The 14,533-nt window shown below is 51.0% G+C and overlaps 1 protein-coding gene across 1 annotated transcript in view; it reads left to right on the top strand.

Annotated features, from left to right (window-relative positions):
- Positions 1 to 14,366, top strand: part of TNFRSF1B (TNF receptor superfamily member 1B) — a 35,522-nt gene extending 21,156 nt beyond the window's left edge. Inside the window, exons 6-10 of the mRNA XM_052653729.1 lie at positions 232 to 461; positions 1,629 to 1,706; positions 2,302 to 2,336; positions 8,432 to 8,639; positions 11,610 to 14,366. Of these exons, the coding sequence (XP_052509689.1) occupies positions 232 to 461; positions 1,629 to 1,706; positions 2,302 to 2,336; positions 8,432 to 8,639; positions 11,610 to 11,890 (832 nt within the window). The 3' untranslated portion in view covers positions 11,891 to 14,366. The remainder of the gene's footprint in view (positions 1 to 231; positions 462 to 1,628; positions 1,707 to 2,301; positions 2,337 to 8,431; positions 8,640 to 11,609) is intronic.
- The last annotated feature ends 167 nt before the right edge of the window (positions 14,367 to 14,533 follow it).

The raw sequence follows: 14,533 nt of genomic DNA, 5'->3' as shown, positions 1-14,533 counted from the left end.
GTGGGTGGGTCCCTGAACAGCCTGATGAACAGAAGTTTTGTCCTGGAAGTCAGGGGTGGGGAGCATGGGATAGGTCGGGTGGGGACAGGAAGGGACAGTCTTGAAAGAGGGCGTGGCATGCAAACTCCCTCCCCTATCCCAGTTGCTGCACCCCTTGCATGTCAGCCTGGCTCCCAGGGGTGAACCCAGCTACCCTGAGTCATTCAGTCTCAATCACGCCTTCTCCCGCAGCTGTAGTTCCGTGGCCATTCCTGGTACTGCATTGACAGATGCAGTCTGCACCTCTGTGCTGCCCACCCGGAAGGTGGCTCGGGGCCCAGGCACCACAAGATCCCAGCACATGGAGCCGACTCTGGGGCCCAGCACAGCTCCAAGCACCTTCCTCCTCCTCCCAAAAGTCCCAAGTCCTCCAAGTTCCCCAGTGGAACAGCCCAACAGAGGGAACATCTCTCTTCCTATTGGTAAGTCTCAAGAGGTCCCATTTATCCTTGCTCCCTCCCTTCTGTCTTAGCATATGTGTGCTAAGTTGCTTCAGTCGTGTCTGACTCTTTGCAACCCCAAGGGCTATAGCCTGCCAAGCTCCACTGTGGGATTTCCCAGGCAAGAATACTGGGATGGGTTGCCATTTCCTCCTCCAGGGGATCTTCCCGACTCAGGGATTGAACCCACATCTCTTATGTCTCCTGCATTGGCAGCCGGGTTCTTTACCACTAGTGCCACCTGGGAAGCCCTCTTAAGAGTCTTGCCGAGAGCTTGTATGGGCTGGACCCTGTGCTCCATCCTGGGATGCAGGTAGCATTGAGACTTGCTTTCTTCCAAGATTTAGTGATGCCACTAAGAATTCCTGGGTGGAGAGACATAGGGTCCCTGTTTTATCTCAAAGTGGAGATGGTCTTCTGGTTGCCATTTCTGATGAAACACTAGGCTTTGACAGTGGGCTGAGCCAGGTTGCTGTGTTGTGGGTTTCCCTTCTGGACTATACCAAAGGGCTCAAACTCGTGGTCCTCAGGCTGGGTGTGGCCCACAGGCATGTTTTCTTTGGTGCATGGATTTTGGTTTGTTTTGTGATCAAATTTCAGAGTCTCTGCCCTGGGCTTGTCCCTTGCCTGAGACAGCCCCAGTCATCTTTGGTCATTGACTGACCTGGTACATTTGAGTTTCCTTAAAAAAAAATTAATTGATTGATTGATTTGGCTGCGGCTTCCCAGGTGGCGCTAGTGGTAAAGAACCCACCTGCCAATGCAAGAGACGTAAGATAAGAGATGCTGGTTTGTTCCGCGGATCAGGAAGATCCCCTGGAGAAGGGCATAGCAATCCACTCCAGTGTTCTTGCCTGGAAAATCCCATGGAGAGAGGAGCCTGGCAGGCTATAGTCCATAGGGTTGCACAGAGTCGGACACCACTGAAGTGACTTAGCACACATGCACTGGGTCGTAGTGGCAACCCTTCGGGCTCTCTAGTTGTGGCACGCTGCCTTAGTTGCTCCAAGCCATGTGAGATCTTAGTTCCCCAACTGGGGATCCAGTCCTCATTCCCTGCTTTACAAAGTAGGTTCTTAACCACTGGACCCCCAGGGAAGTCCCAAGTTTACTTTTTGCAGCTGTTTTGAACTTCTCTTTTCCTTCCAGGACTGATTGTGGGTGTGACAGCATTGGGTCTGCTACTGATAGTCGTCGTGAACTGTGTCATCATGACCCAGAAAAAAAGTAAGATTCCATCCTTCCTTCCTTCATCTGTTTATTCCCTCATTTGTTCAGGAAGTTTTTCTGGGGGGTCTCCTCTGAGTCCAGCACTGGGCACAGCTTTATGGGTCAGACAGAGCTGGGTCTGGTACACCCTGTTCTTAGGAGCTTAAAGCCTGGGGCAGAGCGCATTTCCACTAACTTCTCTAGTAAGAGGTGAGACGCTATCAGAGATATCCAAGAGGTGGGAGTCCAAGATTCTTGTCTAGGAATTCTGGGGGATTCAGCCCTTATGGAGCAGGTGGCATCTGAACTGGGCAAGATTTTGATGGAGACATAAGTGCAGGAAAGAAAGGGCTTGCAGAGTAGTGGGGTGTGGTATGGACACAGTGGGGCAGGCTGAAGAATGGTGGGTGTGGGGGAGGAGAGGGGAGCAATGTCAGGCCGGCTGGAGGTTTGGGTATGGGGGCTTCTGTGTACCTTGTCTGGTAGGTAATTGCTCCCCCAGGACTGAGCCTAATCTGAAAGCTTTTGCTTGGGTCCCATGCTACCTCTTAGTTAAAAAAGATGTGATCTAAGGAAGTTGCTTACTGACTGGTCCCTTTTCTCCTCTCTGCAGAGAAGCCCTTCTGCCTGCAAGGAGATGCCAAGGTGGTGAGTGCCCCTCTGCCTGCCCCCTCTGCCTCCATGGTATCCTTCCTGCTGGGCCAGGTTGTCCCATAGGAAGTGGTGAATTCTCTAGGTTGGTCTGTCCAGCCTCAGGCAGGATGCAGAACCCCAGGAGGCTGCAGAAAGACCGGCCAGGGTCTGTTGTGGGGGCTGATAAAGGTGGCATCTGAGCTGGGCAAGATTTTGATGGAGACACGAGTGCAGGAAGGAAAGGACATGCAGAGCAGCAGGGTGTGGTATGGACAAAGCAGGGCAGGCTGAAGAATGGTGGGTGTGGGGGAGGGGAGTGGAGCAATGTTGAGCCCAGATGACTGAGTGTGAAAGGCCACATCAGGGAATAGGAGGGTAAGTGCGGTCAGTGGCAAGCATGTGGTCATGGACCCACGCTGTGACCTTGGGCTGACATGTAATTGCTGATGGCTGGTTCCTCACCATTAAGTGTGGACAGTGTCTCAGCCCTGCTTGTAGGACTGTGCCTTTCACCCAGCTGGCAACAATTCTCAGCATCTCTGAGATGTTTACAAAGCACTTCCACATTGTACAGTGGTTTTCAAACTGCATGCTAGGGTACCCCAGTATTCCACATAGGGTCCTGCCCGGGGCGGTGGGTGGGGAGGGAGTCATCTTCGAGACTGAGATCAAGGCTAGGGGACTGGACCCAGGGCCTCCCCCAACTTCAACCAAAGCAACTCACTTTTGATCATTTTTATGAAGTAGGATCTGTGCAGGATTTTTGCTAGAAACAGAGCACTGACATTGTATTTCATCAGTTTTCCATCAGGAGGGCATTTGGCTGCAAGTAACCAAAAGCTTAAGGGTGACTTCAAAGGGCTGTATTTTCTGTCAGGGTGTTGGTGATTGCTGGAATGATTCAGCTGCATCCTTCTGTGAGGCCAGCAGGACCCCACACTCTGCCATCTTTAGTGTGTTGGCCTTTATTCTCTTGCCTTTGGCCTATGTCATAAGGTGGTGATCACCACTGCATATGTGACCTCCAGTCTGAGGCAGGAAAAAGAAGGGAAACAGCCAGATGCATTTTACAGGAAATCAGACCCTTTCCTAGAAGCCCTGAGTACATTTCTTCTTTTGTCTTATTGGCCAAATGGTATCACGTGACCACCTCTAGCTGCAAGGGAGGCTGGAAAAGGTGGTGTTTTGCTTTTCTAGCCTTTATGGTGGAGGAGAACTAGGGAGAGGGCTTGGAAATGGGTGCGGGGTGAGCCAGTACATGGTGTGTACTGCAAGCCCATGCCAGGTAGACAGGGCAGGTTTGGTTGTTTTTGCTTATTTGTTTGTTTTGAATGTGCTGGATTTCAGTTGTGGCCTGCAGTGTTCGTTGTGGCATGCAAGATCTTCTGTTGCAGCAAGTGGGATCCAGTTCCCTGACCGGATTGAACCTGGGCTCCCTGCCTTGGGAGCACAGAATATTAATTACTGGACGGCCAGGGAAGTCCCTAGGGCAGGTTTTTTACCCAAATTTACAGATGAGGAAACAAGACTCCAGGAGTTCCCTCCATGTCCCCTGTCCTGCTGGGGCAGGGCTTCTCAGACCTGCCTGCTAATTCTTTGTCACGAGGGGCTTTCCTATGTATTATAGCTTTTTCAGTGAAATCATTGACGTCTCCCTACTTGATGCCAGTAGCACTGCCTCCAAGGAGTGAGAACCAAAGTGTCTCCAGACATTGCAAAATGTTTCCTGGAGGACAGACACCCTCCATTGGGAACCACTGTGCTAGGGGACAGCTCAGCCCTGAGGTTTACACAGGGTTTTGGACTTGGTAGGACCAAACTGGTTTCATCTCCTGATTGTCCCAACAAGAAAAGAAGTACAGAGAGGGAAACTGACTTGCCCAAGGTCACACAGCATTACATCTCTGGATTCCTGGCTAGTGCTTTTTGACATGCCCTACAGTGAAAGTGAAAGTCTCTCAGTCATGTCTGGCTCTTTGCGATCCCACAGACTATATAGTCCATGGAATTCTCCAGGGCAGAATACTGGAGTAGGTAGCCATTCACTCCCTTCTCCAGGTGATCTTCCCAATCCAGGTCCTCCACATTGCAGGTGGATTCCAGCTGAGCCACAAGGGAAGCCAGACAGAAACACTGGTTTGGAGGTACAAACCATTTCTCATTCCACCAGTGTGCCAATGCCATGCCCTCCTTTTTCTAGCTTCAGTTCAGTGACTCTGGAAGCTGAGACCTGGTGGCCCATAGAATAAGTATGCCCTCTAAGCTCCATCCCAGCACCCAACTGCCAACTTATCTTTCCTGGACTGAGTATTTCCCAATCTTTAATGCAATAAAGCTGCCTGAGGTGTGGCCCCCACTTCCCCTTTCTGTTTGCTCAGTTTTGTGTTTACCAAGTGTGAACGACTCCACTGCTGTTTGTTGAGTGCTATTGCCAGTGGAGCCCAGGGGTGTGCTGGTAATTGGCCCTCTGGGTCTGGGAGGACCCAAACCCTGATTTATAGAGTTTGCTCATTTCTGTGTTATAAACACTCCCACTGTGACTGATTTCAGGAAGCTACTTACTGAATGTAAAGTTGGGAAGAAACACACATAGGTCTGGGCTGGTTCCAGCACCCCACTGGCTAAGCCCCAGGCCAGGCCCTGCATCCTCACACACAGCCCTGTTAGGTACAGGATATCATCACCCCACTTCACAGATGAGGAAACTGAGATTCAGGGAGCTTCAGGTATCCACATGAGGTTAGACCACTAGCTGACTGGCAGAGCCCAGGTTTGAAACTCATTCTGAATCTGCAGGGCTTGTATTTACCCACCCTCCTATTTGCCCAGAGCAGACATTCAGAATTGTTCCAGGCATCCCTGTCCCCAGCAGGGACTGCCCTTAGAGGCTGATCTTCAGTCCCTTCAGTCCCCGGGCTCGCACCCCTGCCCTGACCCCTGTGCTCAGCCTGCACTCCACTCTTGTTTCTCCGCCTCCTGGCAGTGGTCCTGTTAACAGCTACTTAGTAACTCTCCTGGCCAGACCAGTGGGGTTGAGAGCACGGTGACTCAGCACCGCCCTGCCCCTCCTGGTAACACCAATGCATGGTGAGACAGTAGCTTCCCTTTGTTCAGAAAAGACCAGCATAACCACATGTATGAGCTCAGTCACCCCCACAGACATGCTCATCCACAGGCTCTTGTTTCATAAAGAGGGTGATGTTTATGAGGTGCTAAGCATTGGCCAGGCACCGTACTGAGCATTGCTTAGCCTCACAGCTGTGCTGTGACCCAGGCAGTGTGGTTATTGCCCCGATTTTACAGCCCAGGAATCTCGGGCTCAGAGAAGTTAAATAACTTTCCCAAGGTGACATAGCAAATGAGTGGCCTGAGACACAGACCCAGGAGTGCCTCTTTTCATCACCTCCAGCACACACGCTAGTTGCACCACTCACAGTCATGCGCACGTGCTCCCCACACATGGACACACACATGTGAGCATGCTTCAGACATTTTCCCACCTATACTTATGGGCACGGGAGCTTCAGGGACACAGTCTCACACATACAGACAGACACAGGCCAGCCAGCAGCTCTGCCAGGGTCTCTGCTCCTACCCATGGTAGGGCCAGGCTGGGACATGATGGGGAGGCTAACTGGGATCCTGTTTGTTGAATGACCCACCTCAGTACCCACCCCCCATACCTCCCTGGGGTGCCAGCCCAGGACTCAGAATGTATCCGCTCCACTCAGAGCCTGCCTGAACTTTTGCATCTCGTGGCTTTGCGGGGAGGGAGGCAGGCTGTGACCTTTGGGGGTTTCTGTTCTGCCTGGCCCTTACCACCAACAGAAAGGCGGGACGCAGGCTGAAAAGCCCCTTCTCTGGGGGATGTGAGGGATGACCTTTGGATGTTTCTTCTCCTGTTCCTGCTCCCCTGCCTGTCCACGCTCAGACCAGGGTCAGGGGTGGGGACCAATACCAAGGTTAGACCATCTGAGCAAAGAAAGGTTCAGGATAAACTTTAAATGCCTTGCCTTCCTCCACAGTCGAGGGTGGTGAGCCAGGGAGGCAGGACTCAGTCGGAAGCACGCAGCTGTGGTACACCAAGAGGGGCTGCCCCTGCCCCTTCCATGGACCCGCTGTGGGATACTAAGAAAGGACTCACCCATTCTGGGCCTCCATGGCTTCATGGGGACTGCTTTCAAAGGATTCTCCCAGCCTGAGAGTCTGTGAGCCGGCCTTCGGATATGCAGGGCTCAGGGGGGGACTGGGGGCCTGGGGCTTGCAGAGATTGGCACCTGAGTCCTTCCTGTGTTCTCCACCTCTGTCTGACCTCACCTCCCCGACCCTGCCAGGCTGCATCCTTCTAGCACTCATTCGCCTCAGTTCTCAATCTACCCTGGACCCTCTCATCCTGGACAGGGGTTGAGAATGTGGCCCCTCGGTCTTTTTCTTTCTAGAATCCAGTGATCGCCCAGAACCCTAAGGCAAGGGCTTGTGCACCTGGTCAGTTGTAGACAGGTAGCCAACTACCTCGGAGTGACATTTGTAGCACAGGTGTCTGAAAATGGGGCACCTTGTCTTGAGCTTCCAGGGACAGAACCCCAAACACCCAAGAACGATGTTGTAGGTTTTAGCCCAGATGCACCATGTCCTAACTGTGTAACCTTGGGCAAGTAACTCAACCTCTCTGGGCCTCGGCTTCTATATCTGCAAAGCAAGGATAACATTGGGCTGTATAGATAATGTCTGGAAGGGCTTCAGCACAGTGCTTGGCACTGGATGGATTCAAGTGTCAGCTAATATTTTATTATGGTTGTTGTTGTGACTTGTGTTTTAAGAGAAAAAGATGGAGAATCACAGAACAGCTTGGGGAATAGAATCTGCAGTGTCACTGAGACTGCAAGACTGAGAGCCCTAAATGAGAGGACTGTCTACACTGGATTGAGGGCCAGCAGACTTTTTCTGTAAAGGTCCAGACAGTCAATATTGTAGGCTTTTTTGATCCTCTGGCCTCTGTTACCGCTTCTCAGTTCTGACATTGCGTGGGAAAGTAGCCACAAACATGAGATTAACAAATGGAGGTGGCTGTGTGCCAAGAAAACTATATTTATGGACACCAGTATTTGAACTTCATGTAACTTCGTATCATGAAATATTGTTCCTTAAATATTTTTTCAACCATTTAAAAGTGTAAAAACTATTCTTAGCTCACAGCCTGTACAGAAACAGCAGCAGACCAGACTTGGCCCATGGCAATAGTTTGCTAAGCCCTTATGTTTTTTATGACTATGCTGGTCTTCGTTGGTATGCATGGGCTTTCTCTAGTTCCAGAGAGTAGGGGCTGCTCTCTGGCTGTGGTGCTTCGGCTTCTTGTTTTGGTAACTTCTCTTATTGTGGAGCATGGGCTCTAGGCATGTGGGCTTCAGTAGTTGTGGCATGCCCTGTGGCATGTGGAATATTCCTGGACCAGGGATCGAACCTGTGTTCCGTGCATTGGCAGGTGGATTCTCAACCACTGGACCACCAGGGAAGTACAGAGCCCTGATTTAACAAACCCTTGATGGGTGCTTAATATGGAACAGGCACTGTTGTTAGTGCTTTACAAAACTTCAGTCATTTAATCTTCCCAATAACCCTGGGGGGTAGCTTTATTATTCTTTCATTTCTAGAGGAAAAAAAAAAAACTAAACAAAACGGAGGAACAGAGAGGTTAAGTAACTTGTTCAAGGTTGCAGAGCTAGTCAGTGATGGAGTCATGGCTTGCACACTTATGGTCTCGTTCCAGGCTCCATGCCCTTGGCTGCTAGGCTGAGCCACATCGCCCCATGACCTTAGGAGAGTCATTTTTCTTATCTGGGCCTCTGCTTCTTTATGCAAAATGAGGATGAAAACCCTGCCTCACCTCTCAGACTGTTCAGTAAACAGGGCCTTGTGGCCCCTGCCCTCCTAGGGCTCACACTCCAGAGGTTAATCATAGAAGCCACAGAGAATCACACGTCCTAAAAGTGCTGTGCATGGAGAGAAGGTGCAGAAGTGCCGTGTAAACTGTGAAGTGCTAATGGTGGTGAGAGGGATGAGGGGGCGAGGAGCCAGCTGATGGGTTCCCCAACTCCCTCCTCCCCATGCAGCCACACCTGCCTGCCAACAAGGCCCAAGGTGCTCCAGGCCCTGAGCAACAGCACCTGCTGACCACGGCGCCAAGCTCCAGCAGCAGTTCCCTGGAGAGCTCGACCAGCACCACGGACAAGAGGGCCCCCACCGGGTCCCAGCTGCAGTCGCCAGGCGTGGAAAAGGCCAGCACGTCGGGGGAGGCTCGGACCAGCTGCAGTAGCTCAGGTAAGAGGCAGGAGCTCCCCCGCCCCTGCCCCCGGCTTCATCCCCTGCGGGCACACCGCCCCCCCCCACCTGCCACTCACCCCTCACTCCCCCCCACCATGTTTCTTCCTGGTTTCTGTCTGAGCCAATGAGTCCTGGGCTGCCCCTGCAGGACACTGGATGCCCTGCACCACCAGCCTGGGCTCCCCTCCAGCCTCCCTTCCACCACCCTCTCAGGTGCTACTGAACCACAGGCTTCTTTCTGTTTTTGGAGTCCACCAAGTACCTCCAACCCTTGCCCTGTGTGTTCTCCCACACACAGAAGAAGCACCCTTCCTTCTAAACCATTTCAGATTGTCCTCTGAGTCCCTGGAATCCAGGCAGGGAGTCTTTTTATAAAATACATATAATATGTAAAATGGCATATAACAATATTATATTTCAATGCTATGTTCTGTAAATATTGCATATCATATATTAAGAAAATATTGATCTATATTAATGTTATATAAGATATATTATATATAACATATAATATAATATTATGGCTTCCCAGGTGGCTCAGTGGTAAAGAACCCTCCTGCAAAGCAGGAGACACAGGTTCAATCCCTTGGTTGGGAAGATCCTCCTGGAGAAGGAAATGGCAAGTTACTCCAAGTATTCTTGCCTGGGAAATCCCATGGACAGAGGAACCTGGTGGCCTATATATAGTCTATGGGGTCACAAAGAGTTGGACATGACTTAGTGACTAAATAATAACAACAACAATAATATGATATTATATATAGATATTATATTTATATGAGGGTTATATCACTATATTAATATTCTAGATTAATGCTATATATAATATAGCATATAGCATAAATTGCTATATTAATATTATAATGTCTCAATTATATTTGTTGTATATTATGTGTTATATTGTATTTTATATAGGATATTACTATATATGGTATATATTTATTAATATATAATATTAATATTGCATTCTAATATGTCATTATATTATGCGTGCTAAGCCACTTCAATCGTGTCCGACTCTCTGCCACCCCATGAACTGTAGCCTGCCAGGCTCCCCTGACCATGGGATTTCCCAAGCAAGATTACTGGAGTGGGTTATCATTTCCTTCTCCAGGGGATCTTCCTGATCCAGGGATCAAACCTGAATCTCCTGCTTGGCAGGCAGATTCTTTACCACTGAGCCACATGGGAAGCCCCTATTATATATTACAGTTATATTATTACTATATAGTACATTGTGTTTCCTCATCCTATTAGATGAGGAAACTGAGGCCCAGAGATTAAACAGCTTATTCAAGGGCACACCCAATAAACAGAAGAGCCAGAAGTCACCCCTGGGCTCTTGGGGGACAGGGTTGGGCTGAATGAGTAGATGATACCCCTGGTCTCCACCCGCTATGCCTGTTGTCTGGTCCCTTTGGGACTGAGGCATCAGGACTGTGGAGCCTGTGCCCTGCTTACAGTCTGCATTTTGCCCTGGGCCTGGTCTGTGACTACTGTCATCCCTGGTGGGCATTGGCAGTGCCCACATTGGACAAGGCCCCTGGGTGGAGTCCTGCAGAAAGCTTGGGGCTTCCTTGAGCATGTTTTGTACTGAGAGGCCAAGCCCACTGGCCTGCATCTCCCCCTCTCACCTGGCAGTGCTGGCTGGCAGGTCAAGGAATGACCGTGAACTTGGGTCATTCCTACATGCCTTCCCAGCAGTTCTGGTGCTGTGAGACTGAGCAGGTTCCTTAACCCACCGAGCCTCAGTTTCCTGGTCTAGAGGTGAGCATGGCATCTCCTGGGCAGGACTGCGACAGCCTTCCCTCCCTGCCACCTGACTTGGGGACATTTCCATCATAGCCCACCCTCATCAGTGTGAGGTCTCACCAGTGCCCCCACCGCAGCCTGAAAACTCCCCAGTGAAGGACTGGGTCAGTGCCTGCAACATAGCCAGTGGCCCTAAACGTTTTTCAAGTGAATAAATGAGATCCAAACATAAACTCCTGGTCTTTGCCCACCTCTTAGATTCATCTTCCTGCATTCTTAGCGACACCTCTTCCATACCCAGTGTGGTGTGGCTTCCTCTTTGGAGACCTGTGTCTCTGTCTGCCCACCCCATCTACCCTCTGTCTCTCTTCCGTTCCCCTCCTGAGTCTCTGGCCTCTGCACCCCACTTCTCTCCCTCTCACCCAGCACCTCTCTCCACTGTGGCAACGGGTAAACCTCAGGTCTCTGCCCCCTCCTGCTTCCCTATCTGCCCCCGCAGTGTCTCATTCACGGTATGCAAAGGCCACGGTGAGCTGGGTGACATTTGGGTGCCATGAAGGCACGGTATGGAAATTTCCTTCCACCCCGTGATTTCAGCTCCCCATCCCCACCCTTGCTTCTTTGGGGCTGCATTTTTTTGTTTTTTGTTTTGTTTCGTTAATGCTTTTTATTTGATTTTGTTTTTAAGTCTTTTTTTTTGGGCAGTGAATTAAATGTTTTTTTATTTAAACTTTTTATTTTCTATTGGGGATATATCAGTATGGATACTTTTTCATTTCTATTGGGGTATCACAATGTCATGATAGTTTCAGGTGAACAGTGACGGGGCTCAGCCATACATATGCGTGTGCCCATTCTCCCCCAAAGTCCCCTCCTATCCAGGCCGCCACAAGTTCAGAATCTCTGATTCTTTGTGGGGAGTGTGTTTTGTTCTTCAGACACCTTCACTTGCCTTATGTGGTTGGCTCCTTCTGTCTATAGGGTAAATCGGGCAGGATATTCTTATTTGACAAATGAAGAAACTGAGGCACACGAAGGTTCAAGCGGCTTGTCCAAGAGTACACAGCAAAGCTGGGCTGGCACAGGGGCCTATGCTCCTGGCCCGGTGCTCTTTCCCATGTGTCCGAATCTGCCTCTTGGGCAGGAGACAGGCTGTGAAGACACTCCTCTCTCTAAGAATCCCCCACCGACTGCCCTCTCCTGTCTTGTGTTTAGCAGAGGCATCTTCTGGTGGCCACGGGACCCAGGTCAACGTCACCTGCATTGTCAATGTTTGCAGCAGCCCTGATCACAGCTCGCAGTGCCCCTCCCAGGCCAGCTCCACGAGGGACACAGACGCCAGCACCCCCAACTCCCCGAAAGAGGAGCAGGTCCCCTTCTCCAAGGAGGAAAGCCCCTTTCAGTCCCAGCCGGGGGCTCCAGAGACTCTGCCACAGGGCCTGGAGGAGAAGCCCCTGCCACTCGGTGTGCCTGATGCAGGAATGAAGCCCAGTTAACCCAGCTGGCTGTGGGCTGTGTCACCGCTGAGCGGGGCCCAACCTCTGGTGCTTCTCCACCCCTCCCCTCCCCCAGGACTCTGTCTGTTTCTGGGCCAAATTCCTTTGTGCACAGCCTCAGCCTTCCTCTCACCTGCAGGCAGAAGAATGAGGCGGGCAGAGTTATGATGGGTCCTGTCTTGGTGTGTGTCTAACTTGGAAGGCTGGCGGACACAAATGTGCTGGGCAGCCAGGAACGAGCCCTTGCCTCTCTGAGAGCTGCCCCCCAGCCGGTCCTGCAGTCTTGGCTTCTGGAGCCCTTGTTGTTTGGGGGTTTTATTAATATTGTTTTTTAATCCCTGGACTCTACTCTGCTCTGGCTTCTTGTCAGGGAGGAAGGATGCTGTGTGTATCAGTGGAGAGAGAGAGTGGAGAAAGGACAGGCCTTTAGCCTGAATGGGAGACTGCAGGATGGTCCCAGTGAGGGTGGCCATGTGCCATTAAGTTAAATGGTTCTATGCAGGGAGAGGGTGGCAACCCCTATAAGGGTCCCCCAGGTTAGCTCAGGACCCTGGGCAGCACCACCTCCAAACCCACTCCTGCTATCTCCATCTCATACCATGGGCTAAAAACTGGATGCTCAGAGGACCCGGGCAGGCAGCCTTTTGAATGAGTGCCGTGACCTGGTTAAGATGCCAGACCTCTAACCGGAAATCTTCCAGTTTAAACTTGTGGCAATAAAAAAAAAAAAAAGCACCATGGCACAGACAAACAAGCCGCAGTGTAACAAAGCCAGACTCGGGGTTTGCATCCTCTGCCTTTGACCTTCACTCCCGTTTACCCACAGTGCCAGCTTCCCCTCCCCCACTGTCTAGTGTGGGGCTCCAAGGCCACACCTTTTCCTATCAGGGAATTTCAGGAACTGGAGATGATTGAGGCCCCACAGCCATCTCCTCCTACCTCAGCCTGGACCTTCCTCTTTTGCCTCCCGAAGGGGTGTACCTATTTCTCTCAATGCCCCCTCCTGCTGTGCCTGAAGTCCCAGGTCCCAGTGGAGCCTCAGAGCCGCTTTGGTACTGGGCCCGCTGAGGTCCTGGGTGGACATGAGATGCTGAGAGCAGGTCTTGTGTCTGCGTGTCCGTGTTGTATGTTGTGGTTCTGTGACCCGTGTTGTCAGGTCAAATGGCCTTCCGGGAACTGAAGTGCTGAAGCCAATACTTGGGCCAATGGATTCTTCCCCATTAAGGAGTCCCCCCACTCCCCAGAATATATGCCCAGGCCCTGCAGACAATGGACAAGTGAGGCCTTAGCCACATTCTGGAAGGAAGGGGGATGGGGGCCTCCTTGAGAAGACAGCTGGATCCCATATACTTGGATCCCTTGTTGAAAAATTCCACTGAACTTGAACTTGGCAGCTGAACTTTTAGAGGGTAGGAGAAGCCCAGCCATTACCCTGCAGTGAAGAAAGGCTTCCCACGCTGCAATCAAAGATGTCCCTGTGCCTGGACTGCCCAGAGTCTCCAACCGCATTGGACCCTTTGCAGCCGTGGAGCACTTCTGCCCCCTAGTGGACTGTTCTGGGAGGACCTCAGGCTTCCTTGCTGTCACCTTGCTGTGGAGGACCTCACCTTGCTGTCAGAGCGGGAATGAACTATGAGACTCTGGGTGTGGCCTCATTTTGTTACCAGAGTAGCCACTAGACCCTTGGTCAAAACCCATCGACCCCCTCCCTTGAACAGGAGCTCACATATACCTTTAAGTCACAGGGTTGGGACACGAAGAAAGAAACTATAGGAAGAGAAAAATAAAAACTGGATAGAACCAGCTGAAACCAAGATGGAGATGCATCTGACCTCCAGCAGACCCCGAGTCTCAGTTGACACTGAGTGAACTCCAGGAGCTGGTGATGGACAGGGAGGCCTGGCATGCTGCGATTCATGGGGTTGCAAAGAGTCGGACACGACTGAGCGACTGAACTGAACTGAACTTACTACATTAGCTACTAAATGACATACCTACTGGTTGCCGTGACCAGGAATCACTGACCAAAAAAGGACAGAAAAGAGGTGGCACCCCATTTCTAGGAAAACCCTGCCTCTTTCCCAGAAAAGGAGAGCACTTGCCTCCCCATCATTCCTCGCACTCTTCCCCCTATTGTTCTTGACAGCAAATCTGGCTCCCCATTCAGGCGAGAAGTTTGTTTATGAACGGTTAATAAGTTCCCACTTCTCCATTCTCTGACCGATGAATAAAGCTTGTGCTGCTGTAATCTCAGCTTCCATTTTGGGTTTGGTTGTGTGTACCCAAGCAGAAAAACTTCTCTGCCAAGGAAGGGGGCCTTGGCCAGTCTAGGGCCCAAGTGCTGGAGGGAGTCCATTTGACCTAACTGATAACAATTTCGCCAGCTTGTAGGCTTGTGTTGATCCCAAGGACAAGGAGAGTTTGCACTGTATGTATTCTGGACAGCATTCCCGCTTATGAATAAACCTTTTATTTGTTTTTTACTTTGACTACTGGCTTTGTCTTCAGGTCTGAGCTGGGGTGTGTCCTTGGTCCTGGCGCCTGTCACCAAGGTAAGGGGGAGAATGGGTCTTGGCCACTGGAGTCTGATAAGTCCATTCTGTGCCAGACCCCAGAAGCACCCACATCACAGTTGCCCTTGCC

The sequence above is a fragment of the Budorcas taxicolor genome, chromosome 16, assembly GCF_023091745.1.
Source record: "Budorcas taxicolor isolate Tak-1 chromosome 16, Takin1.1, whole genome shotgun sequence".
Classification (NCBI taxonomy): domain Eukaryota; kingdom Metazoa; phylum Chordata; class Mammalia; order Artiodactyla; family Bovidae; genus Budorcas; species Budorcas taxicolor.
Note: the sequence above shows the minus strand (reverse complement) of the source record. Positions and strands in the feature narration are given on the sequence as shown.